Genomic DNA, 23,852 nt, shown 5'->3' on the forward strand with positions numbered 1-23,852 from the left:
GACTTGTGCGAGGAAACCGGAGCCCTCGGAGGAAACCCACGCAGACACGGGGAGAACGTGCAGTCTCCGCACAGACAATACCCCAAGCCGCCAATTGAACATGGAACCCTGCTGCTGTGAACAAACGGTGCTAACCACTGGGCTTCAAACATCTCCTGCCACAAATCCTTCTTCAGTCCATCTGCTGCCCAAACACAAGACACAACAAAAAACTGTCCGTGCTTGCCTCCCACACTACACTTGGAACATATCCATAACTCTATCGCCCATATCTTATCCCACATTAAGTCCTGCTGGTCCCCATTCTTAAGCAGCAGCATTAGCTTTTCTTTCCCCAATGCCCCACATTTAAAATTCTCATTCTCAAGGTTAAATCCTTTCATAGCCATGCCATCAGTCTCATTGCGCTGTAACCTCCTCCAGCATTATAATGTACGCTACACCAACCACCAACTCCGCATCAACATCCCATCAACTTTGCCTGAACTCTGTTTCGCAGCTTTTCATCTCAAAAATCTTCTTTAAAACCAATCTTGTTACTGACTAATTTGGCCACGCTTCCTATTATCTCCTCCTTTGGCTCAATATCCTTGTTACCTTATGCTACGCGAAGTACTTTGGGACATTTTTCTACATTATATAAATGCAAGTTTGTGTTGTTTTTGACAACACTAGCAGTGCTTTTACTCCAAGAACTAACCTCTTGAAAGTTTTACTATTCATTTCTACCCTTTCCTTTCTGTATCCTAGGCATCCACTTATGCATTATGGGGTAAGGCCAGGAAAAGATTCAAACATAAGGATACAAACTTCAAGTATATAGTGCAAAGGACTGAAAAGCAACCTAAGCCAGCAGAGAGTGAAGTGATGTGCAAGTGAGAGTTGGTGTGGGTTACAATAAAGGAAGCAGTTATGAATACACTGAAGTTTACTGTGGGTGTAGGATGGCAGACTGCCCATGAGGACACTACAAGTGTAGGTAGTCTCCAGTTGACAAAATCTTGAAAGTATAAGTCACACATTAACTAAGGTATGGTGAACTTATCAATATGTCAACCATATATCAGGGCATTTATGCACTTGTGAGAAATGTTACAATTTTAAATCATTCATTACATTCGATCTTTGAATTTAGCCCTGTTCTGTTGCAAGTTTCTGATTTTACCATTGGGTGCAGCTCAAATTGTTGAGACATAATATGAAATTGGTTTATAATCCAGTTAACGAAATAAGATTCACTAAGATACATCCTGAACAATACTCATCACACTGCTGTTTATGGGAGCTAGCTGTGCACATATTGGTTGCTATGTTTCCTGAGTTACAATACATCAGAAGAGCTTCACTGGTAGTGAGTGCTTTGGGATATCCCGTGGTTGTGAAAACCACTACATAAATACAAATCTTCATTTTAGAAACTAATCTATTTGGAAGCGGAAATATAGGATAGTGAGAGTCATAGTACTTAATGGCTTATCATAGAATTTACAGTGCAGAAGGAGGCCATTCGGCCCATCGGGTCTGCACCGGCTCTTGGAAAGAGCACCCTACCCAAGGTCAACATCTCCACCCTATCCCCATAACCCAGTAACCCCACCCAACACTAAGGGCAATTTATTATGGCCAATTCACCTAACCTGCACATCTTTGGACTGTGGGAGGAAACCGGAGCACCCGGAGGAAACCCACGCACACACGGGGAGGATGTGCAGACTCCGCACAGACAGTGACCCAAGCCGGAATCGAACCTGGGACGCTGGAGCTGTGAAGTAATTGTGTTATCCACAATGCTACCGTGCTGCCCGTTGAAGGCTTGAAGGACCTGGTCCTTTTACCGACAGGAAATTCCCATTTTAAGTGTCCCCTTTGAAAGTGGTTTCATTTTATTGCTATTTTTCATGTCTGGTTCCAATTAAATTGCAGTGTTCCCTGTTTTGAAGTGTGTGATCAGCGTTATGATACGATCACGTCCCAAGTCTGGCTTGTGATCAGCGCCATTTTTGCCTTTCTTTACATTCGGGAACTTGGCTTTTGTCTTTTGTGCTGAATTTTCAGCCCCCCCCCCTTACTGTTTTTGTTTACTAGTTGAGGAACTCCATAGAATTAGTTTTTTTGAAAGAATTCTCTACTATAAACATTTGTTTTTCAATGTTTTTGCTGCTGGTACAGCACATACCCAAGGAACTGCTGTGGACTTCTGTTTTTATTTTTTTTAATACAATGGTGCTGCTCTCTACTGTGCTTGAGGAACCTGGTGTTTCAAATAGGTCTCTGCTAGAAATGCCTGCAGGCAAGGCAGCAATGTTAAAGTCACTTATTGTACTTACAGTATTTCAGAGTGTCTGGTAGTGTTTCAATTTTTACATTGATTTTCCCAGGCCATCATTGTCCTCAGAAACCTCCCTCCAGCTTTAACAATCTATGTCATCTAGAAGAGGGGCAGTGTCTCAGGATAAAGGAACAATCATTTAGTTCTGAGATGAGGTGAATTTTTTTCACTCAAAGGGTTGTGAATCTTCGGAATCCTCAACCTCAGGAGTTTGTTAATGCTCCACCTTTGAATATACTTAAATGGAGACAGACAGATTTTTGGTCTCTTAGGGCAGAAGGCGAGAAAGTGGAGTTTTTTCCCCACAACGATCCGAACTTGAAAATATATTGCCTTTCCTTCATTGTCATTAGGTCAAAATCCTGGAGCTTCCCTATTAACACTGGTGGGTGTCTCTTCACGACATGGACAACAGCAGTGCAAGGCGGTGGGCTCAAATGAAATTAAGGATGGGCAGCACGGTAGCATTGTGGATAGCACAATTGCTTCACAGCTCCAGGGTCCCAGGTTCGATTCCGACTTGGGTCACTGTTTGTGCGGAGTCTGCACATCCTTCCCGTGTGTGCTTCAGTTTCCTCCGGTTTCCTCCCACAGTCCAAAGATGCGCAGGTTAGGTGGATTGGCCATACTAAATTGCCCTTAGTGTCCAAAATTGCCCTTAGTGTTGGGTGGGGTTAATGAGTTATGGGGATAGGGTGGAGGTGTTGACCTTGGGTAGGGTGCTCTTTCCAAGAGCCCATGCATACTCGATGGGCCGAATGGCCTCCTTCTGCACTGTAAATTCTATGAATTCTATGAATTGACAAGTGCTGGCCTTGCCAGTGCTACTCGCATTACAAAACGAAGAAAAACACAATTTCAACCTTATTAATAAAACTGCACCAGGCAGGTTAATACTCTTGAAAACAAAGAATTCTTATTAATGGAAAAGAAATTACATTCCATTACAGTGCAGGATTACGCTGCATCATGGAAGATTGCGTTTGTGATTATGCAAATTAATTTCAGTAGAAACAGGAGGCATAATCTAGCCCATGCAATGTCAAGAGTATTTTGCACCCAAAATGGAAACTGTACCCTAATATTACACTGGTGTACTCTGTTTTTTCAAATGAACTTCAGCATTCCCCTTTCAACCACATGTAAACTAAACTATGTTATATTCAAGTGTGAAAACACCCGTCATCCACCACATCTGATGCAATATTTGGGTTAGTTAATAAAGCCATTTTAAGAATTTGTATTACATATACAGTTAGAGGCAATTAATTTCCAATACCTGAATCAAAGGGTACTTTGGCTCAGCTGGCCCTCCTCCAAAGCCATTTACCCCAATAAAGCTGCTGCTGAAGTATGAGTTGGTGAGGTTGTCTGGTAATGCTGCATCCATTCCTGGAACTGAAAAATAAAATAACTTCGTAAAAATTTTGGAATTATTTTTCGCTCCATGATAAAAGGATAGAAAATAAGCAAACTAGCACAAATAATATTAAAATAAAACAATTTGAGCTAATTATTTGGGCAATGTGGTTTTTATTGCCTTTCTTTAAGCAAAGGTCTGCTTTATTGCAATGGTTTTTACACGAGTACCTTGATGAGCCACTTCAGAGTGCATTAAAAGTCAATTATGTGATATGAGACTGTAGATCAGACTGGGTAGGAAGTGGTATGGTCCCTTACAATAAAGGTCAAAAGTAAATTACTTCAGTTTTTTACAAATCTAGTACCAGCCCACAGCAACCAGATTTAGTGAACTGAAAATCACAACAGGCCAGTTCCACTACTACTGCTACCACACTAGTGGGCCCTTCTAGACATGATAACATTTTCTTAGCATAGAACATAGAACAGTACAGCACAGAACAGGCCCTTCGGCCCTCGATGTTGTGCCGAGCAATGATCACCACACTCAAACCCACGTATCCACCCTATACCCGTAACCCAACAGTCCCTCCTTAACCTTACTTTTTAGGACACTACGGGCAATTTATCATGGCCAATCCACCTAACCCGCACATCTTTGGACTGTGGGAGGAAACCGGAGCACCCGGAGGAAACCCACGCACACACAGGGAGGACGTGCAGACTCCGCACAGACAGTGACCCAGCCGGGAATCGAACCTGGGACCCTGGAGTTGTGAAGCATTTATGCTAACCACCATGATACCGTGCTGCCCCTTTTTTATTAAGGGGCAATTTAGCATGGCCAATCCACCTAACCTGCACGTCTTTTGGGTTGTGGGGGTGAAACCCACGCAGACACGGGGAGAACGTGCAAACTCCACACGGACAGTGACCCAGGGCTGGGATTCGAACCCGGGTCCTCAGCGCCGTAGGCAGCAACGCAAACCACTGTGCCATCGTGTTGCATATGTCTTATGTTGAAATGCAATGTTATTGGAATCGTCATTGTCATAATTATCTCTAGGTTGTTTTGCTAATACCATTATTTTTTTTAGCTACTTCCTATACTTTCTCAGAACTAGGAGGAGCAAAGAGATTTTCAAGTTACATAAATCACAAAAGCTAGCGCCCAGGTACAAAAGGTAAGCAAAAAGGCAAATGGAATTACAGAATATTAGACAGCATTTGCAAAATATAAATAAGTAATTTGTTTCAACAGGTCAATAACCATGTTTCAGCTCTATACAAGCCTCTTCCCATCTCATTTCATCTCACCTTTTCAACATATCCTTCCATTCCTTTCTCTCTCATGTACTTTCTCCTTATGTTTTTCACCTCAACTACCCTGTACTCCCTCTGGTACAGTTCCATGTTCGAATCACTATCTGAGTACACAAATTTCTCCTGAACTCTCTATTGGATTTATTAGTGACAATCTTATATTTATGGCCCGAGTTCTGGTCTCACCCATAAGCAAGATGTTCTCTATGTTTATCCTATCCAACTCTTTCATAACCTTGAAGGTCTCATTCTTGGTTTTCTCTTTTCGAGTGAAATCAACAGTTTGTTGAATCTTTCCGAGAGATATAGGGAGCGATTCTCCGATATCGAGGCCAAGTGTTCGCGCCGTCGTGAACACCATCACGTTTCACGACGGCGCGAACAGGGCCCAGGCACGACCTATTCTGGCCCCCACAGCACGGCACTGGAGCGGTTCACGCCGCTCCAGCCTCCTTAAGCAGCACCAAATGGGCGCTGCGCCACACACGCATACGCAGTTGGGCCATCTCAATCCTGCGCATGCGCGGGGAACTTCTTACGTGCACCAGCCCCGACCCCCCATGGGGTCGGTGTTCAGGGGCCGGCCACGCAAGGAAGTCGGCCGGGTTGGGGGTGGGGAGCGCCACCAATCGATTGGCCCCGATCGCGGGCCAGACCCCATCAGACACCCCACCCCCCCCCCCCCCCCCCCCCCCCCCCGCCGAGCGTTCCCGCAGAGTTCCCGCCAGCAGCGACCAGGGGTGAACGGCGCCAGCAGGACTCTGTCGTGTCGGAGCGGCGGCTCAGTCCATCCGGGCCGGGAAATCGGCAGCCCCGCCGATTCCAGCAGCCCGCAGCCGGCGCTGCGCCAAACACGCCGGCGCAAATGGCGCCGATTCTCCGCACCACGGACAATTGCGCGTCGGCGTCGTGGCGCAGTTTTCTGTACAAGTTTGGCAGCACTGTGGTTAGCACTGCTGTCTCATGGCACCAAAGTTCCTGATTCGATCCCGGCTCTGGGTCACTGTCCGTGTGGAGTTTGCACACTCTCCCCATGTTTGCGTGGGTTTCGCCCCCACAACCCAAAGATGTGCAGGGTAGGTGGATTGGCCGTTAATTGGAAAAAATGAATTGGGTCCTCTAAATTTATTCTCTAGAAATACTTTACCCATAACTTCCCCAAGGTTGCCCAGATTGTCCACTTTAAACATAAACAGGGCTGATGCCCCGTTTACACAGCATGCAATAGGAAAGCAAATAGTATGTTGGCTTCTATCGCAAGAGGATTTGAATACAGGAGTAAAGATGTCTTGCTTTAATTGTACAGAACCTTGGTTAGAATCAGAATCCCTACAGTGCAGAAGGAGGCCACTCAGCCCATCGAGTCTGCACTGACCCTCTGAAAGAGCACTCCACCCAAGCCCACTTCCCCACCCTAACCACATAACCTAACGTACACATCCCTGGACACTAAGGGACAATGAATCATGGCCAAGCCACCTAACCTGCGCATCTTTGGACTGTGGAAGAAAACCGGAAGAAACCCATGCAGACACGGGAAGAACGTACAAATTCCACCCAAGGCCAGAATTGAACCTGGATCCCTGGCGGAGTGAGGCAACAGTGCTAACCACTGTGACACCATGCTGCCTCAAAGAAGAAAAGCAAAGATTATGCGCCGAATCTTCGAGGGATTGGCAGTCACCGTCAGATTGCCAGTCTGCTCCTTTTTTCTATCTTGCACTGGAGTATTACATTTCTTGCCCAGTCTTTCAAACCGGGCCTGCTGAAAACTGTGGGGCATAGCTGTCTTAGAATCCTTGAGTGCAGTGTGTGGGAAAACATGTGTGGGAAAACATGTTATGGCACTAGCTGTTGTATTCTGGCAAATTTAAATGTCCCTTTGTTTAAAAGCACTTTGATAAGTTAGGAGCGAAGGTAAATATATATGGTAAGTGGGTGAGGGGTAGGATCGATTGGTGGCTTTGTGGAGGTGGAGGATTTGTTGGGTGGTGGAGTCGGGGGTGGGAGGGCAATCAGACGATCGGGGGAAGTGTAGTCGGGGTGGTCAGTAGCATAGCTACCCAGGAGTTAGAACTAGTTTTAATATTTTTCTAATTTTTCCTGAGTAACTATTCTGCTCAGTAAATTGGAACCCTCCAAAGAATTTGATTTAAATCAGATTTTGGGAGGATGTCAGACACAGGTAATTGTCCAGCAAAGGGAGCTCTTCCGGGGCAGGTGTGACCTATATAAGGACGGGTTGCATCTAAACTGGAGAGGCATAAATGTCCTGGCCATGAGATTTGCTAGTGTCACATGGGAGGGTTTAAACTAGTATGGCAGGGGGGTGGACACCGGAGCAATAGGTTAGAAGGTGAAAGCATTGAGGGAGAACGAGGGAATAGGGCCAGTATGGCTCTGAGGCAGAGCAGACAGGGAAATGTTGCTGAACACAGCGGGTCTGGTGGCCTGAAGTGCATATGTTTTAATGCAAGAAGTATTACGGGTAAGGCAGATGAACCTAGAGCTTGGGTTAGTACTTGGAACTATGATGTTGCTGCCATTACAGAGACCTGGTTGAGGGAAGGACAGGATTGGCAGCTATACGTTCCAGGATTTAGATGTTTCAGGCGGGTTAAGGGGGATATAAAAGGGGTGGCGGAGTTGCGCTACTGGTTAGGGAGAATATCACAGCTGTACTACGGGAGGACACCTCAGAGGGCAGTGAGGCTATATGGGTAGAGATCAGGAATAAGAAGGGTGCAGTCACAATGTTAGGAGTTTACTACAGGCCTCCCAACAGCCAGCGGGAGATAGAGGAGCAGATAGGTAGACAGATTTTGGAAAAGAGTAAAAGCAACAAGGTTGTTGTGATGGGAGACTTCATTGACTGGGACTCACTTAGTGCTAGGGGCTTAGACAGGGCAGAGTTTGTAAGGAGCATCCAGGAGGGCTTCTGAAAACAATATGTAGACAGTCCAACTAGGGAAGGGGGTGTACTGGACCTGGTATTGGGGAATGAGCCCGGCCAGGTGGTAGACGTTTCAGTGGGGAGCATTTCGGGAACAGTGACCACAATTCAGTAAGTTTTAAAGTGCTGGTGGACAAGGAAAAGAGTGGTCCTAGGATGAATGTGCTAAATTGGGGGATGGCTAATTATAACAATATTAGGCGGGAACTGAAGAACCTAGATTGGGGGCGGATGTTTGAGGGTAGATCAACATCTGACATGTGGGAGGCTACCGAGTGTCGAAAGGAATTCAGGACCGGCATGTTCCTGCGAGGAAGAAGGATAAATACAGCAAATTTCAGGAACCTTGGATAACGAGAGATATTGTAGGCCTCGTCAAAAAGAAAAAGGAGGCATTTGTCAGGACTAGAAGGCTAGGAACAGACGAAGCCTGTGTGGAATATAAGGAAAGTCGGAAGGAACTTAAGCAAGGAGTCAGGAGGGCTAGAAGGGGTCATGAAAAGTCATTGGCAAATAGGGTTAAGGAAAATCCCAAGGCTTTTTACACGTACTTAAAAAGCAAGAGGGTAGCCAGGGAAAGGGTTGGCCTACTGAAGGACAAGCAAGGGAATCGATGTGTGGAGCCAGAGGAAATGTGCGAGGTACTAAAAGAATACTTTGCATCAGTATACACCATAGAGAAGGAATTGGTGGATGTTGAGTCTGGAGAAGGGTGTGTAGATAGCCTGGGTCACATTGAGATCCAAAAAGACGAGGTGTTGGCTGTCTTGAAAAATATTACGGTAGATAAGTCCCCAGGGCCTGATGGGATCTATCCCAGAATACTGAAGGAGGCTAGAGAGGAAATTGCTGAGGCCTTGACAAAAATCTTTGGATCCTCACTGTCTTCAGGTGATGCCCCGGATGACTGGAGAATAGCCAATGTTGTTCCTTTGTTTAAGAAGGGTAGCAAGCATAATCCAGGGAACTACAGGCCGGTGAACCTAACGTCAGTGGTAGGGAAATTACTGGAGAGAATTCTTCGAGACCTGATCTACTCCCATTTGGAAGCAAATGGATGTATTAGTGAGAGGCAGCATGGTTTTGTGAAGGGGAGGTCATGTCTCACTAACTTGATAGAGTTTTTCGAAGAGGTCACAAAGATGATTGATGCAGGTCGGGCAGTGGATGTTATCTATATCGACTTCAGTAAGCCTTTGACAAGGTCCCTCATGGTAGACTGGTACAAAAGGTGAAGTCACACGGGATCAGGGGTGAGCTGGCAAGGTGGATACAGAACTGGCTAGGTCATAGAAGGCAGAGAGTAGATATGGAAGAGTGCTTTTTTCAATTTGAGGGCTGTGACTAGTGGTGTTCCGCAGGGATCAGTGCTGGGACCTTTGCTGTTCGGAGTATATATAAATGATTTGGAGGAAAATGTAACTGGTCTGATTTGTAAGTTTGCAGATGACACAAAGGTTGGTGGAATTGCGGATAGCGATGAGGACTGTCAGAGGATACAGCAGGATTTAGATCGTTTGGAGACTTGGGTGGAGAGATGGCAGATGGAGTTTCACCGGACTCATTTCTGGGATGATGTGATTGTCCTATGATGAGAGACCGAGAAAACTGTATTATCTCGAGTTTAGAAGAACAAGAGGCGATCTCATAAAAACCTACAAAATTCTTACGGGGTTAGAAGGGGTAGGTGCATGAGGGAGGTGTCCCCTGGCTGGGGGGAATGTGGGGGGTCTTGAACAATTGGGACATTGTTTCAGGGTAAGTGGCAAGCCATTTAGGACTGAGATTAGGAGGAATTTCTTCACTCATGAATAGCAAATCTTTGGAATTCTCTACCCAGGGGGCTGCAAAACTCAGTCATTATCATGTTCAAGACCAAGATTAAATTCTAGATACTAATGACATCAAGGGATATAGGGATAGTCTGGGAAAATGCTGAGATGTAAGATTAGGTTGAATGGCAGGGCAAGTTAAAAGGGCTGAATTGCCTACTCCAATTCCGATCTCAAGAGGCTGAAATACAAAGCAGTCGGGAAAATAAAACACCAGTATTTAAAAAAGGAGGATGGCAGAAAACAGGGATATACAGACTGATTAGCCTGACATCAGTAGCAGGGAAAATGCTAGAATCCAATAAAAAGGGTCTGATAACAGGGCACTTAGAAAATATCAACATGATTAGACAAAGTCAATATGGATGTAAGAAAGGGAATTCATGTTTAACAAACCTATCAGAGTTTTGTGAGGATGTAACCAGCAGAACAGATAAGGAAGAATGTGGCATATTTGGATTTTAAGAAGTTTTTGATAAAGTCCCACTTGAGGTTATAGTCTCCAAAATTAAAGCACGTGGAATTGGGTAATATATTGGCATGTATCGAGAATTGGTTAGCAGACAGGAAAAAAAAAAAGAGTAGAAATAAATAGGTCTCTTTTTAAAGAGTTGCAGGTGGTGACTAATGGAGTACCGCAGGGATCAGTACTTGGGCCCCAGTTATTCACAATATATATCAATGATCTGGATGAGGGAACCAAAAATAATATTTCCAAGTTTGCTGGCAACAAAGAAATAGTTGGGAATATGAATGGGAAGAAGGACAAGTGGCCTCAAGTTAAGTGAGTGGGCATATACATAGCAGATGCAGTATAATGCTAGTAGGTGTGAAGTTATCTGCTTTGGTAAGAAAAACAGAATGACAGAGTATTATTTAAATAATGATAGTTTGGGAAAATGTTGATTCACAAAGGGTCTTGGGTGTCCTTGTACAGCGATCACTAAAAGCAAGCATGTAGGTGCAGCAAGCGTTTAGGAACACAAATGGTAGTTTGGCCTTTGTTGCAAGATGACTCGAGTAAAGAACTGTACACCTGGAATCCAACTTTGACAAAGAGTCATTGGACTCAAAATGTTAGCTCTTTTCTCTCCTTACAGATGCTGCCAGACCTGAGATTTTCCAGCATTTTCTCTTTTGTTTCAGATTCCAGCATCCGCAGTAATTTTCTTTTATCCAGCATACACCTGGAATACTGTGTGCAGTTTTGGTCTCCTTGCCTAAGAAAGGATATACTTGCCATAAAGGGAGTGCACCAAAGGCTTTCAGACTTATTCCTGGAATGATAGGATTACCATATGAGGAGAGGTTGGGTCGACAAGTCTGTGTTCACTGGAGTTAAAAAGATGAGAGGGGACCGCATTGAAAGATATAAAATTCTGGCAGGGCTGGACAGACTAGATGCATGAATTTTTATTTATTTTTTTATAAATTTAGAGTACCCAATTATTTTTTCCAATTAAGGGGCAATTTAACGTGGCCAATCCGCCTAACCTGCACATCTTTGGGTTGTGGGGGCGAAACCCACGCAGACGCAGGGAGAATGTGCAAACTCCTCACGGACAGTGACCCAGAGCCAGGATTCGAACCCGGGTCCTCAGCGCCGTAGGCAGCAATGCTAACCACTGTGCCACCGTGCTGCCCTGACTAGATGCACGAATGATGTTTCCCCTGGCTGGGGTAGGTTTCGAACAAGGGGTCACAGTCTCAGGATATGGGATGAGCCATTTAGAACCGTGATAAGGAGAAACCTGTTCACTGAGAGGGTGGTGAACCTTTGAAATTCTCTACCACAGAAGGCTATGGAGGTCAAGTCACTGAATATATTTAAGGACAAGAATTTCCAGACTCTAAAGGTGTCAAGATATATGGTGAGAACGTGGGAGTATGGCATTCAGGTAGAGGATCAGCCATGATCACATTGAATGTGGAGCAGACTCAAAGGGCTGAATGACCTACTCCTGCTCTTATTTTGTATGTTTCATTTGTAGAGACTTGGTCAGACCTCGAGAGAGTACTGCATTTAGTATGGGCACAACCTCAGGAAGGAAATGCCTTTGAGAAACACATTTGCCATAATTAAGAATTAAGTTAGCGGGACAGGTTATATAACTGTAGCTTGCATTCCTTATTTTGAAGGTAGGACAGGATATATGGTACAGATTCAGACCATTCAGTCCAACCAGTATATGCTGCAATTTCTGCTCCACTCAAGCCTCCTCCCATCATAACCATCTATCCCCATCTCTTTCTATAATTCTCTAATTTCCCTTTAAATACAGCTATACTATTTGCTTCAACCACACCCTGTGGTGACAGGTTGAGGGATAATCTAGCTGATATATTTAAAATCATAAAAACGATGAAAAATGAGAAATCGTTTATTGTCACAAGTAGGTTTCAAATGAAGTTACTGTGAAAAGCCCCTAGTCGCCACATTCCGGCGCCTGTTTGGGGAGGCTGGTATGGGAATTTCATGATTTGATAGAGTACAGGGAATCTGGTTCCTCTGGTGGGGACATCCAGAAAAATGGGCACCAAGATAAAATTAGAGCTGCACTATTCAGAGTGAAATTATAAAGCATTATTTTCCATGAAGAATTATAGAATTTACAGTGCAGGAGGCGATTCGGCCCATCGAGTCTACATCAGCCCTTGGAAAGGGCACCCTACTTAAACCCACTCCACCACCCTAGCCCCGTAACCCATTAACCCCACCTAGCCTTTCGGACACTAAGGGGTAATTTAGCATGACTAATCCACCTAACGGGATGAGGGCAGCACGGTAGCACAAGTGGCTAGCACTGTGGCTTCACAGCACCAGGGTCCCAGGTTCGATTCCCTGCTTGGTCACTGTGCAGAGTCTGCACGTTCTCCCAGTGTCTGCGTGGGTTTCCTCCAGGTGCTTCGGTGTCCTCCCACAGTTCAAAGACGTGCAGGTTAGGTGGATTGGCCACGCCAAATTGCCCTTAGTGTCCAAAAGGTTAGGAAGGGTTATTGGGTTACGGGGATAGGGTGGAAGTGAGGGTTTAAGTGGGTCGGTGCAGACTCGATGGGCCAAATGGCCTCCTTCGGCACTATGTTCTATGTAACCTGCAGATCTTTGGACTGTGGGAGGAAACCAGAGCACCGGGAGGAAACCCACGCAGACACAGGGAGAAAGTGCAAATTCCACACAGTCAGCCGAGGCCAGAATTGAACCCGGGACACTGGAGCGGTGAGGCAAAAGTACGAAACACTGTGCCACCGCGCTGCCAGAGCATAGCAGAAATATGGAATTTTCTCCCTCCTCAGCCTGTGAATTCTGCACTAACTGAAACTTACAAGACTGATAGATTTTTATGAGCAAGGATGTAGTGTATAAGGATCAACTAGTTATTCGAGTTGCCAAGATTGAATTCAGTTGAGAAACAAACTTGAGAGATAAATAGCCTACTTCTGTTCCTATATTCCAGATGTCTTAATCACTTTCAATTACATAGACTAGTAACTTTATCATGCAGCTTAGTTTATTTTATTTCTGTGACCAGGTAATGCCCCAAGTTATTTTAAGGCACATCTAGGCTTGGTTACAATTTCCTACTGGTCACAGAAACAATGCAATTAACTTAAATCCAGATTATCAAATAAATACTAAATTCATCCAAGTAGAAAATATAACTTAATAGTGTAATTGCATGACATAACACAGTCCAAAGATGTGCAGGTTAGGTGGACTGGCCATTCTTTTGAGGTCAACCAAATAGGAGAAAGGAAACAAACTTTGGGACAATTGCTAAATTGCCCCTTAAGTGTGCAGGTAAGTGGGGTTACGAGGATAGGGCAGGGATGTGGGCTGAGGAGGGTCTTTTTCGGAGAGTTGGTGCAGACTCAATGGGCCTTCTGCACTGTCGGGATTCTATAACTCTATATAAAGAACACTTAAAGAGCTGTGGCTGGAAATAAAGATACCTTTAAAAAGTTACTCTTCAGTAAGTTTATCTTTCATTTCTGAAAGGAATTATTGCCCAAATAATCAGACAAGTTAGGTAATTTAAAAAATGCCAAACTGATCCAGATTCCAGCCATGTGTATACACTGTACGCCTCCACTTCCTTTCACGCCATTGATGACTATTCGGTACATGCAAATGTCACTCTACTTCCTGTCCTCAAAACCCATCTCTAGCTCAGATTTGGGGGATTTCTACCAATCTCGTTCCTTGGTTTGAAGTCTATTTCAATCTTTCTTCTGTGCTGCGCCAGGGATTTTTTCGCATTAAAGGCGCTGTCTAAATGTAAATTGAAATACTCGATATTGAAGCCTGTCAGGTATAGCTATTAAAGTTATTTTATCCATTCAACATATTTGGAGTCGAGTTCCTGTACTATAAATCATTAATCCCAAAAATAAACAAATGCACGCGTACGATTATGTGAAACGGCTACACCAAAAAGTCCTATAACCTGGCATTTCATTGGCACCTCTGCCTCGCCCAGGTCAACAAGGTGTGCTCTCAAAAAGACGTTAAACCTGTCACTATTGACTCTATTTTCAAAAAAATGGACTTCCCATGACAGTCATTCTTTTCCAAAAAATCACTTCATGGCAAAGATCGGCCAAAGAGGATAGCCTGTCCTTTTTTTGTGTGTGTATTTTGAGACACCTACTCTTCCGGGTTCACTTGACAAGCACACTACCGTTTCCTTTGTAAGGGGGGAGGGTGGTAGAAAAAGGGAAGCCAAGTGTATTTGCATCGAGCGACAACGTCTCCCCCGAGGCGCGGACACGTTGGGGGCTGGTTTTAATAAACGGACTGAAATATATCCAACAACACACTCACTGGTGAGCAACGGCCCAGGCTCCACCAGGCTGCCGAGTTCGCTTTTTTTGGGCCCTCCGTGTGGATATCCTCCCCCAGCGCCGCCGCCGCCGCCCCCTCCTCCGCCGGCAGCTCCTCCTCCACCGCCGCCGCCTCCCGGCGCAGCCGCGGCCGGCCCGACTCCCAGTCCCGGGTGGTTGTTATTGACGACAAGACCGAGGCTCGCGGAAGCGGCGCCATTGTTGGGATCCTCGTGCAGGAACTGACACTCGTCGCCGTAGAAGCAGGTCTTGTCCTTGGCGTAGTAACGGCAGTACTTCACCTTGGAGCCCCCGCCTGCCAGCGCCCCGCCACCGCCGTTCATGGCAGGCGGGGACGGGAAGAGGCTGGAGAAAGCCACCTTCAACGGCGGCGGCGGCTCGCCACACGCACGGCCGGGGGGGCAGAGCCGCAGTTCCAGCTCCGGCCTGGCTGCTCGTCCCACAATTCAAATCCGTGAGCCGAGGTGGAGAACAACATTGGAAGGAAAAGGAGCGGGGCGGAGAATAAAAAAAAACACAACAAAAAAAACACACCAAAAATAATAGATAGGCCCCGGTGCACCCGTCTCCGTCAGTCGAACGGGAGTGGGTTGGGGGTGGGGAGAGAGGAGGCAGGGCGGCTAATCGGGTTAGGCTCCCGAGCGGTGATGTTTATTTCTGCCGGTGGTGGGAGCCGCAGCGACACGTTTTTTTTCCCCCCCTCCTTGTTTTTTTTCGGCTGGAAGCGGCCTCCGCCGAGCAGCCAGCTGGCGCCTCAGTGCGCATGCGCAGCCTTGGCGCATTCTGGGCGCCCAAGGAATCAAAACAAATGTGGGGGGAGGGGGGAGGACGCCGTGCTCCGCCCCGGGTGTCAGCTGCTGATGCTCCTTCCTCTCAGCTTCACCCTCCCGACTCAGTCCAACTTGCGCGTGCGCGCCTACTGATCACATTCCTGTCAGAATCCGCTCATCTTGTCAGTTTTCTTTTTCGGGAGGTAAAACCGAGGCAATGCTAGTCCAGCCATTATCTGAAAGGTATCGGCCGCCCGCTTCGCATTTTAAAGGATTGCCCCTTTTTGACCGTTTATCGGCCTATGCGTGAGATTTATCGGATGATACGTTACAACCGCTGACTGCACTCTATACCGTGGCAGACCCCAGCCTGCGTTGTCTCTTTTGCCTTTCCCTCTTTTTATTGTCTGCTGTCTCCCCCCCGCAAACCCCCTTCCTATGGTCACCCAAGGGACCTGGGATTGAGCTCTCTGTAGGACACGACTGGTGAGCCTTCCAATCACAAAAACATTCATTTATCATTATTAGCCGCTACCAGCTACTGAGACAATTTTGACTCTAATTTGGCAATTGCCCTTGGATCACTGACTATTTTCTGACCAGTTTATAAACGTCAAACATTCGCCAGACACAGCCTTCTCTTCGCAAGTCCATGCCGACTGTCCTTAGTTGATCCATGCCAAACGGGCAGCACGGTAGCATAGTGTTTAGCACAATTGCTTCACAACTCCAGGGTCCCAGGTTCGATCCCCGGCTTGAGTCACTGTCTGTGTTGAGTCTGCACGCTCTCCCCGTGTCTGCCAGGGTTTCCTCCTGGTGCTTCAGTGTCCTCCCACAGTCCAAAGACGTGCAGGTTATGTGGATTGGCTATGATAAATTGCACTTATTGTCCAAAATTGCCCTTAGTGTTGGGTGGGGTTACTGGGTTGTGGGGATGGGGTGGAGGTGTGGACTTGGGTAGGGTGCTCTTTCCAAGAGCCGGTGCAGACTCGATGGGCCGAATGGCCTCATGCACTGTAAATTCTCTGATTTTCTACATAATTTGTACTATCCATTGAAATGCTAACTCTCTTTAGTTGTTCCATGACTTTCTACATAATTTGTACTATCCATTGAAATTTAGTCCAACTATTTGCCCACCGCCAAGGTTTGGCTGATGGGCCTGTACTTGGTCTATATCCTTCCGTCCCTTTTTAAACCATTGTACAATATTAGCAGTTTCTCATTCCGAAACCTATTGCCAAAGAGGATTGGGAAATGATGTTCAAAGCCTCTGCCCCTCTTAGAAGTGTAGGATGCATTTCATCACTAGCTAGCGATTTATCGTTTTTTAAAGATGCTCACCCTTTCATACCATCTAATATTTCAAACTTCTGTTTAATTGCATTGTCCCTCTTAAAAAGAACAATGCAAAGTACTCATTAAGATGCATGCCCTCAACCTCTTCCGCCAGATATTTCATTTCATTTATTTCATTTCAAATACAAATTACGTTTTTGCCTCTTTTAGCTCTGTTCTTTCCTTAGTTATTCTCTTGTTCTTCATGTATTTTTAAAACATCCTTGGGTTTTCCTTGATTTTACTTATCACTGTTTTTCTTCTAAATGTTTCCTAATTTTCTTTTTAATTTCAGCCCTGCGCATTATACTTCACTAGGCTTTCTGCAGTATTGAACTCTTGATTTCTGATATAGAATCATAGAATGGTTAAATAACAGAAATAAGCCATTTAGCCTGGCATATCAATTCCAGCTGTTTGCAAGAACAACGTATCTAATCTAGCTCAATCACCTCTATCAAATCTCTTTATTTTCTCAAAGGAGAACAGCTCCAGCATCTCCTATATTTCCATATAACTGAGGCCCAGGATCCCATATGCTTTATTAACCATTTATCAACCTGCCCTGTCATCTTCCTATATCTCCACGTTCCTCTCTGCTCCTGCACCTCTTTTATTTTTTATCCTTTATTTTATATTGCTTCTCCCCATTTTTTGTATGAAAATTAATCAATTCATACATCTCAGCATTAAATTAAATATGCCACTTTTCTTGATGTTTATCACTATCCTCCTCACAATTCATAATACTACCAAGTTTTGTGTCACATTTAGAAATAGTGCCCTGTGCACATAAGTCTAGGTCATTAATATATACCAGGAAAAGCTGGGGCCCTAACATGTAAGCTTCCCTTTCCAGTCTTATCCTGTGGTATGATCTTTGTCACTGGGGGCTATCGAGATTTGAGAATCCACATTTTTGCTTTCTGGAAACATTTTGTTCCAAATCTACTCTATCTCTTTGATGATCTCCCAATGCTCTAACACTGTTACATCTTGTTAAGAACCCACTAGTGTTAGCTGCGAGAGTATCTCAAAACCCCGAACGATAACTTGAAACATTATCATACAATTTACAGTGCAGAAGGATAGCAGGGCAGCATGGTGGTTAGCATAAATGCTTCACAGCTCCAGGGTCCCAGGTTCGATTACCGGTTGGGTCACTGTCTGTGTGGAGTCTGCACGTCCTCCCCCTGTGTGCGTGGGTTTCCTCCGGGTGCTCCGGTTTCCTCCCACAGTCCAAAGATGTGCGGGTTAGGTGGATTGGCCATGCTAAATTGCCCGTAGTGTCCTAATAAAAGTAAGGTTAAGGGGGGGGTTGTTGGGTTACGGGTATAGGGTGGATACGTGGGTTTGAGTAGGGTGATCATGGCTCGGCACAACATTGAGGGCCGAAGGGCCTGTTCTGTGCTGTACTGTTCTATGTTCTAAGGAGGCCATTCGGCCCATCGAATCTGCACCGGCTCTTGGAAAGAGCACCCTACTTAAGCCCACACCTCCACCCTATCCAGTAACCCAGCAACCCCATCTAATCTAAGGGCAGTTTAGCATGGTCAATCAACCTAATCTATGCATCGTTGGACTGTGGGAGGAAACAGGAGCACCTGGAGGAAATCCACACAGACACAGGGAAAACATGCAGACTCCGCACAGACAGTGACCCAAGGTGGGAATCGAACCTGGGACCCTGGAGCTGTGAAGCAACTGTGCTAACCACTGTGCTACCAAACGGTGTATTTTTGTTTGGTATAATGTGAGAAACAATGTACAACCCAGTGAGGAACCAATCCAGTCATAGTGTAAACAATAAAAAAACGTTATTTAAGTAAAAGAAAAGACAAACACATGACAAAAGACAAATGTACATATGACACTTACGTATAAGAATAACTAAACACACCATTTTATCTGAAGTTGCTTCTTGTTCCTGTTGCTCGTTCTGGGTGAGTGGGCTTTACACTCAATTTGGCTCTGTTTTATTTCTGAGCTCTAGAATCGCCAGGTATCGTTAAGATACCGCCACAAGATTCAAGTTCAGACCAATAACTCAATACACCAGTTAGTAAGTTCAAACAAGACACATTTATTATAATACAGTTATCTACTAATTATGCATATAAAACTAAAACACTAGGCTATTCCTACCACTAACAGGCCAATACTTATCTGGAATAAGGGACCTGCCGGATCAGGGAACAATGGCCTCTTGCTTTGTCCTGGATCCGCAGGCTTCCAGTTGGTGTGGACTAAAGGGGTCAGGAGTGTCTACTCTCGTAGCGTGCGTTGTATGACACTTGATGGTAGCTGCTGACCAGGCCTCTCCTCAAGGTTCTTCTACTGCAAAGGTGTTCTGTTGGGAGGGCCGGCTGGTCAAGAAGAATGCTGGGAGGCTGGTCAAGAAGAACGAATCAGTCCTGGGACCTGACTTTTATAGGTCCCAGGGGCTTCGCTTCCTTCTGGGCAGACCCTCTCTAAACCTGCAATCGATTGGGTCTCTTCCCAATCGATTGATTTGAATTTCCCCAATAACGGGGCCGTTCCTCGATCACCGGGCGGTTCCTTACACCTTATTGGTGTCCTTTGTCTTAGACTCCACTGGCGCCGGAATGTTTGACCTTCCATAGAATGTTTCAATTGCAGTTAACTGTTGTGTCCATTGTGCCTGGGAATCACCGTGAATCGCTCACTTAATATGCGCAGCTCATTAGTTACAATTCTGTCTGGTTTCTGTGGCAGCTAGAATACAGGGGACTCTGCAGACTGCTTGTTTCTTTGCCAATGTCCATTTTTCCCTGTAATCTTTGCGTTCTTCCATTTTGTGTGAGGAAGTGGCCAACCCAGGTGGCTACACTCCCTCCTTGTGATCCTAACGTGAAAGCATGAAGGATCACCTAAGTACGGTGTCTCTGCTCCCTGACCTCAGCGAGTTCCATGGCCTCTGCACTTTCCTCAACTATGCAGAAAAGTTTTAACCACAATCTCTATTTGGCGCTATGTCATAGGGGACATGCATTATCAAAATCACAACGGGAACCTCTAACTATCCTTAAATAAACTACACTCACTTACATTCAATCATTCTAAACTTCCTATCAATACAAACTTACAGCAGCATTCATGGCACATTTCTCTGACTCGGCAGTTGAGCTCAGAGGTACAACATTTAAAAGTTCCTTTTATTTACATGGCATGGCAACAACGAAAAGAAAATCCTTTATTCACATTTCAAGGGGTTCGGGGGACTGATGGAAACCGAAGATAGGGGATCTCATTCTATATACCGGCGAGGTACGAGAGCGGTAGGCTCTCCTTCGCCATTTCCTCATCCGAAGTGTCTGAACTAGGATGCAGACAATCGCTAGTGCCAAAAGCGATTCTATCACATAAGACAAGGAGTACCAAGTCATGAATCTGGTACACCAGGTCGGGGTACTGTTGCCATCTACTGGGCTTGGAGTGGTCTGTGTCTGAAACATTAATGGCCGGAGTGGGGGTGAGGGGGTTCGTGTCCGCGTACAAATATACAAAAGTGATGAAGAAAAATATAGTCGCGGCTGTCATTTTCCTTCTCTTCTCTTCCTTCTGTTCTCTTTTCTTGCTGTGATCTTGCTCTGATCCTGCTTTGATCCCTCCTTCGAGCATCCGAAAGCTAGGGGATCAAGCATAGTATCCGTTAGTGTTCTGCTTAATACCTTGAATGATAGTATATCTGTCCTCTTGTGCCAATTTTTCCCTTTATGAATGGTCAAGTCACTCCCTGTGACTCCCCTCATTTTTTTTTTCAAAACGAAATTTAGGACCAGGCATACACTCAAAATACTGTATCACTGCGAGCCGTCTCGCAGGCTTTGCAATTTACCATCACACTGTTTCTGGATGTAAATAGCATCTGGAATGGCAACCAAAGGGCTACCTAAACAAAGGAAACAAAAAAATCTTTTTAGAAATTAGACTTGCGAATGAGTTGCGTATGGGCCGCGACTGGTAAGATTTGAGTGGAATCCCCGGGTAGGGCGTGCTGTGCTGTACCCGAGCTTTGTTGACCAGTGGGGCGGTCCTCAGACAGGGCGGGTCCTCAATGCCGTTTCTCCACTGCCTGAGCGACCTGAAACAAACGGGCAAGAATGTAGTCATCATGGGGGTTCCTCTTCAGTCCTCCAAACAGAACAGCAGTTATTAAACTGGAGCTAGGGAGCTCCCAGTGGATTCAAGGGAGAAGCCTTTAGCTGGGTTTCAGACATTTCAGATTATAAGGTGTCTTGCAAGTGCTCAAAGGTATCTGCTGATAAGACTTCCGTCGAATCAGAAGGGCAGTTATGAAATGGTCTCGGGAACAAAACATCTTCACTACAGAAGAACAGTGACGAAATGTGAGATGGTCACAAACTTTTCAGCTGAAAGCCTTGTGGCCAATCCTCCTAGTTGTTCTGAACAGATCCAAAAACAAACATAAAACAAACAAACATGAAACAAACATCAGAAAAGGACACCGTTTATCTCTCAAGCGGTTCCTCTTTTTACATCATCTGGACACCTCAATTCTCTTCATTCTCTGCGAACAGGGTCGCAAAGGGGTTGCCGTGTCGGGAGTCAGATTTAAAGTCATCGTCTTCTCCCGGATCCCATACCCTTGTATGGATCAGGCATGCTATGAGTGAGTTGTGTGACCGAGGGTCTCTCTCGTCATTCCGGACGAGCCTGTAAGAGTTGTCTCGGTGCCAAATGGCCGTGTCCAAATTTGTGTGAACGTTGTCGGGGTCGTCATAGTTGGGCAGTGGGTCTGGGTATGGGCCTGGTGTCTTAATGTAAGTGATCTCCAAATCACTGTAGTCGGGGCAGTAGAGAGGCGTGCTGTGGCTGTCGTCGCTGTCTCTGCTGTGGCAGCTTGTGGGCGTTTCGGGGCATGGTCTGAAGTCAAGGGCAGAGTCGAGGTCGAGTCCGATGAGGTGCTGGTCTGTGAGGGGGAGGGTGGAAATGTGTCTCTTGTGGACGGGGCGTGGTGTTCTGCTGCGTCTAGCAGGCCATGGGGTGTGTGGTTGCACTGTGTTCCATATGCCTTTAACTGGTTGATATGGAACCAGGCAGTCTTCCCGTTGAGGTACTTTATCTTATAAACTGAAGGGCTGATTTTGTCCGCAATTGAGTATGGACCTGAAAATTTTGGGGCCAAAAACGTGCTGGGGTTATAAACAGACAACATTACTTGTTGTCCAACCTGAAACTCTGTGGAATGTACTGTTCTGTCGAAACAAGCCTTGCTCTGTTTCCTTTTCTTTCCCAATTTAACTGCGGCTGCTAACTGAGCCGATCTTACAGTTTCCACTAATTGCTTTACTGCTTTCTCGTGTGTGAGGGCCGTCACTTCTGGGCTGGTCATGTCGAGTCCTAAAAGGAATTCAGAACCTTTCATGGGGCATCCGGTCATGAGTGTGTGTGGGGTGGAACCTGTTGAGGCTGAAACAGTGTTCCTTAAGAACATAAGTGCGAATGGGAGCACGGAATCCCAAGTGGTATTGTTTTCCTGGACCATCTTTCTAAGGGTCGATTTTAGAGTCCACCCACTATTCCGCTTGACTGGGGGTGGTACGCAATGTGGAAATTTTGTTTAATGCCGAATATGGTCAGGACGTTCTTCATGACCCGTCCTGTAAAATGAGATCCCTGGTCCGACTCAATACTTCTGGGGAGTCCCCATCTAGTAAAGATGTGGTGGGTCAGGATCTTTGCGGTTGTTTTGGCTGTGTTTGTTCGAGATGGGAATGCCTCTACCCATTTCGTGAACGTATCAATGACCACCAAAACGTATCTATAGCCATTCCTGCAAGGGGCAATGGACCTATAAAATCGATCTGGAGGTTTGTCCAGGGGCCATTAACGGGGCGAGTGTGACTGAGCTGTGCCTTCTTCGAATACCTCTCCGGGTTATTCTGAGCACAAATCAAACAATTTTCGATGTAATGTGTTACATCCTCTCTCAAATCTGGCCACCAACAGAGCTGTCTCAGGTGGGCTGTGGTGGGGTCTATCCCTTGATGTCCATGACTGTTGCAATATGGCAATCATTTGATTTCTGTCTTTCTCAGGAACCACATACAATTTATCTTTGATAACCACACCCTCGTGTGTGGTCAGAGCGTGTTTAAACTTGTCGTACGGGGCCAAAAACTTTCCTCTACTAATCTCCCTGAGATTGCTGTCCTGTCTTTGTGCCTGTACTAGGTCCTCAATGTCTGTCTGTGAGACCTGAACTGAACTCACAGGGGCGCTAGCTGGGGCGCTAGCTGGGGGTGTCCACAAATGTCCATGCCTGGAACCTGCTTTTGCCAGTGCGACAGCTTTCACATTTCCAGGGAGGGATGACCGATGGTGACTTCTTACTTTAATGATGCCATAAGTTCTATCCTTTGCCTGTTCTAGAATATGGCGGAGCAATGGGGCTGATGGAAGGGGCTTTCCATCCGCGGAAACAAAACCTCTTGTCTTCCACAGGGGTAGGAAATCCGTTAAACTGTTGCAGACATATAAACTGTCAGCTGGGCTGGGGAACGAATCTGGGTGGTCCACTATGTAAGCTATGGCCGCGAGCTCTGCTGCCTGCGCGCCTAAGTGACCGGGTAACTTTAACGATATCTCTTCTAATGCGCGTCCCTGCACATCCTCTACATAGATGCCGCATCCAGTAATGCGCTCACCATTTAAAACAATGGATGAACCAGCCACATAAATCTTCAAAGGGGCACACGTGTCCGTGTGCTGGGGGCTTTGAGTTAAACTTCCTATCTTCCTGGGGGGCGTCTTTGCAATGAAGGGTCCTGTGTTGTGGAGGGGGGCTACTATATCGCAATCATGGGGTTTTCCTGGGTATTGGAGGTTGTCTGCTAAAAAGGTGTGTGTCTTAGTCCATTTCACTGTGATGTCCCGTCCTTGTAAAAGAAGTGTCCACCTAGCTGCTCTAATCTGGCTAACTGAACCGTCTTTCAGTCGTCCGTCCAATAGAAGCTGTGTGGGGGTGTGTTCGGTCAGAATCGTTATGGGGTTTAGTCTGGTAATGTACGAAAAGTACTGTACTGCCCAGAATACTGCGAGTAGGTGCCTTTCGCAGG

General features: G+C 45.8%; 1 protein-coding gene across 2 annotated transcripts in view; it reads right to left on the minus strand.

Annotated features, from left to right (window-relative positions):
• The window catches only part of pan3 (poly(A) specific ribonuclease subunit PAN3), a 238,230-nt gene extending 222,820 nt beyond the window's left edge, over nucleotides 1-15,410 (minus strand). Inside the window, exons 1-2 of one of the 2 annotated variants that reach the window (XR_005463200.1) lie at nucleotides 14,622-15,410; nucleotides 3,609-3,727 (exon numbers count right to left, since the gene is read on the minus strand). Coding sequence is in view for 1 of the 2 variants with exons in the window: in XM_038818382.1 (XP_038674310.1) it covers nucleotides 3,609-3,727; nucleotides 14,622-14,964 (462 nt within the window). In the remaining variant the exon portion in view is untranslated. The remainder of the gene's footprint in view (nucleotides 1-3,608; nucleotides 3,728-14,621) is intronic. The other variant, XM_038818382.1, reaches the window with a different exon arrangement.
• Between the last annotated feature and the right edge of the window lie 8,442 nt (nucleotides 15,411-23,852).

Source organism: Scyliorhinus canicula, chromosome 14 (assembly GCF_902713615.1).
Source record: "Scyliorhinus canicula chromosome 14, sScyCan1.1, whole genome shotgun sequence".
Classification (NCBI taxonomy): Eukaryota; Metazoa; Chordata; class Chondrichthyes; order Carcharhiniformes; family Scyliorhinidae; genus Scyliorhinus; species Scyliorhinus canicula.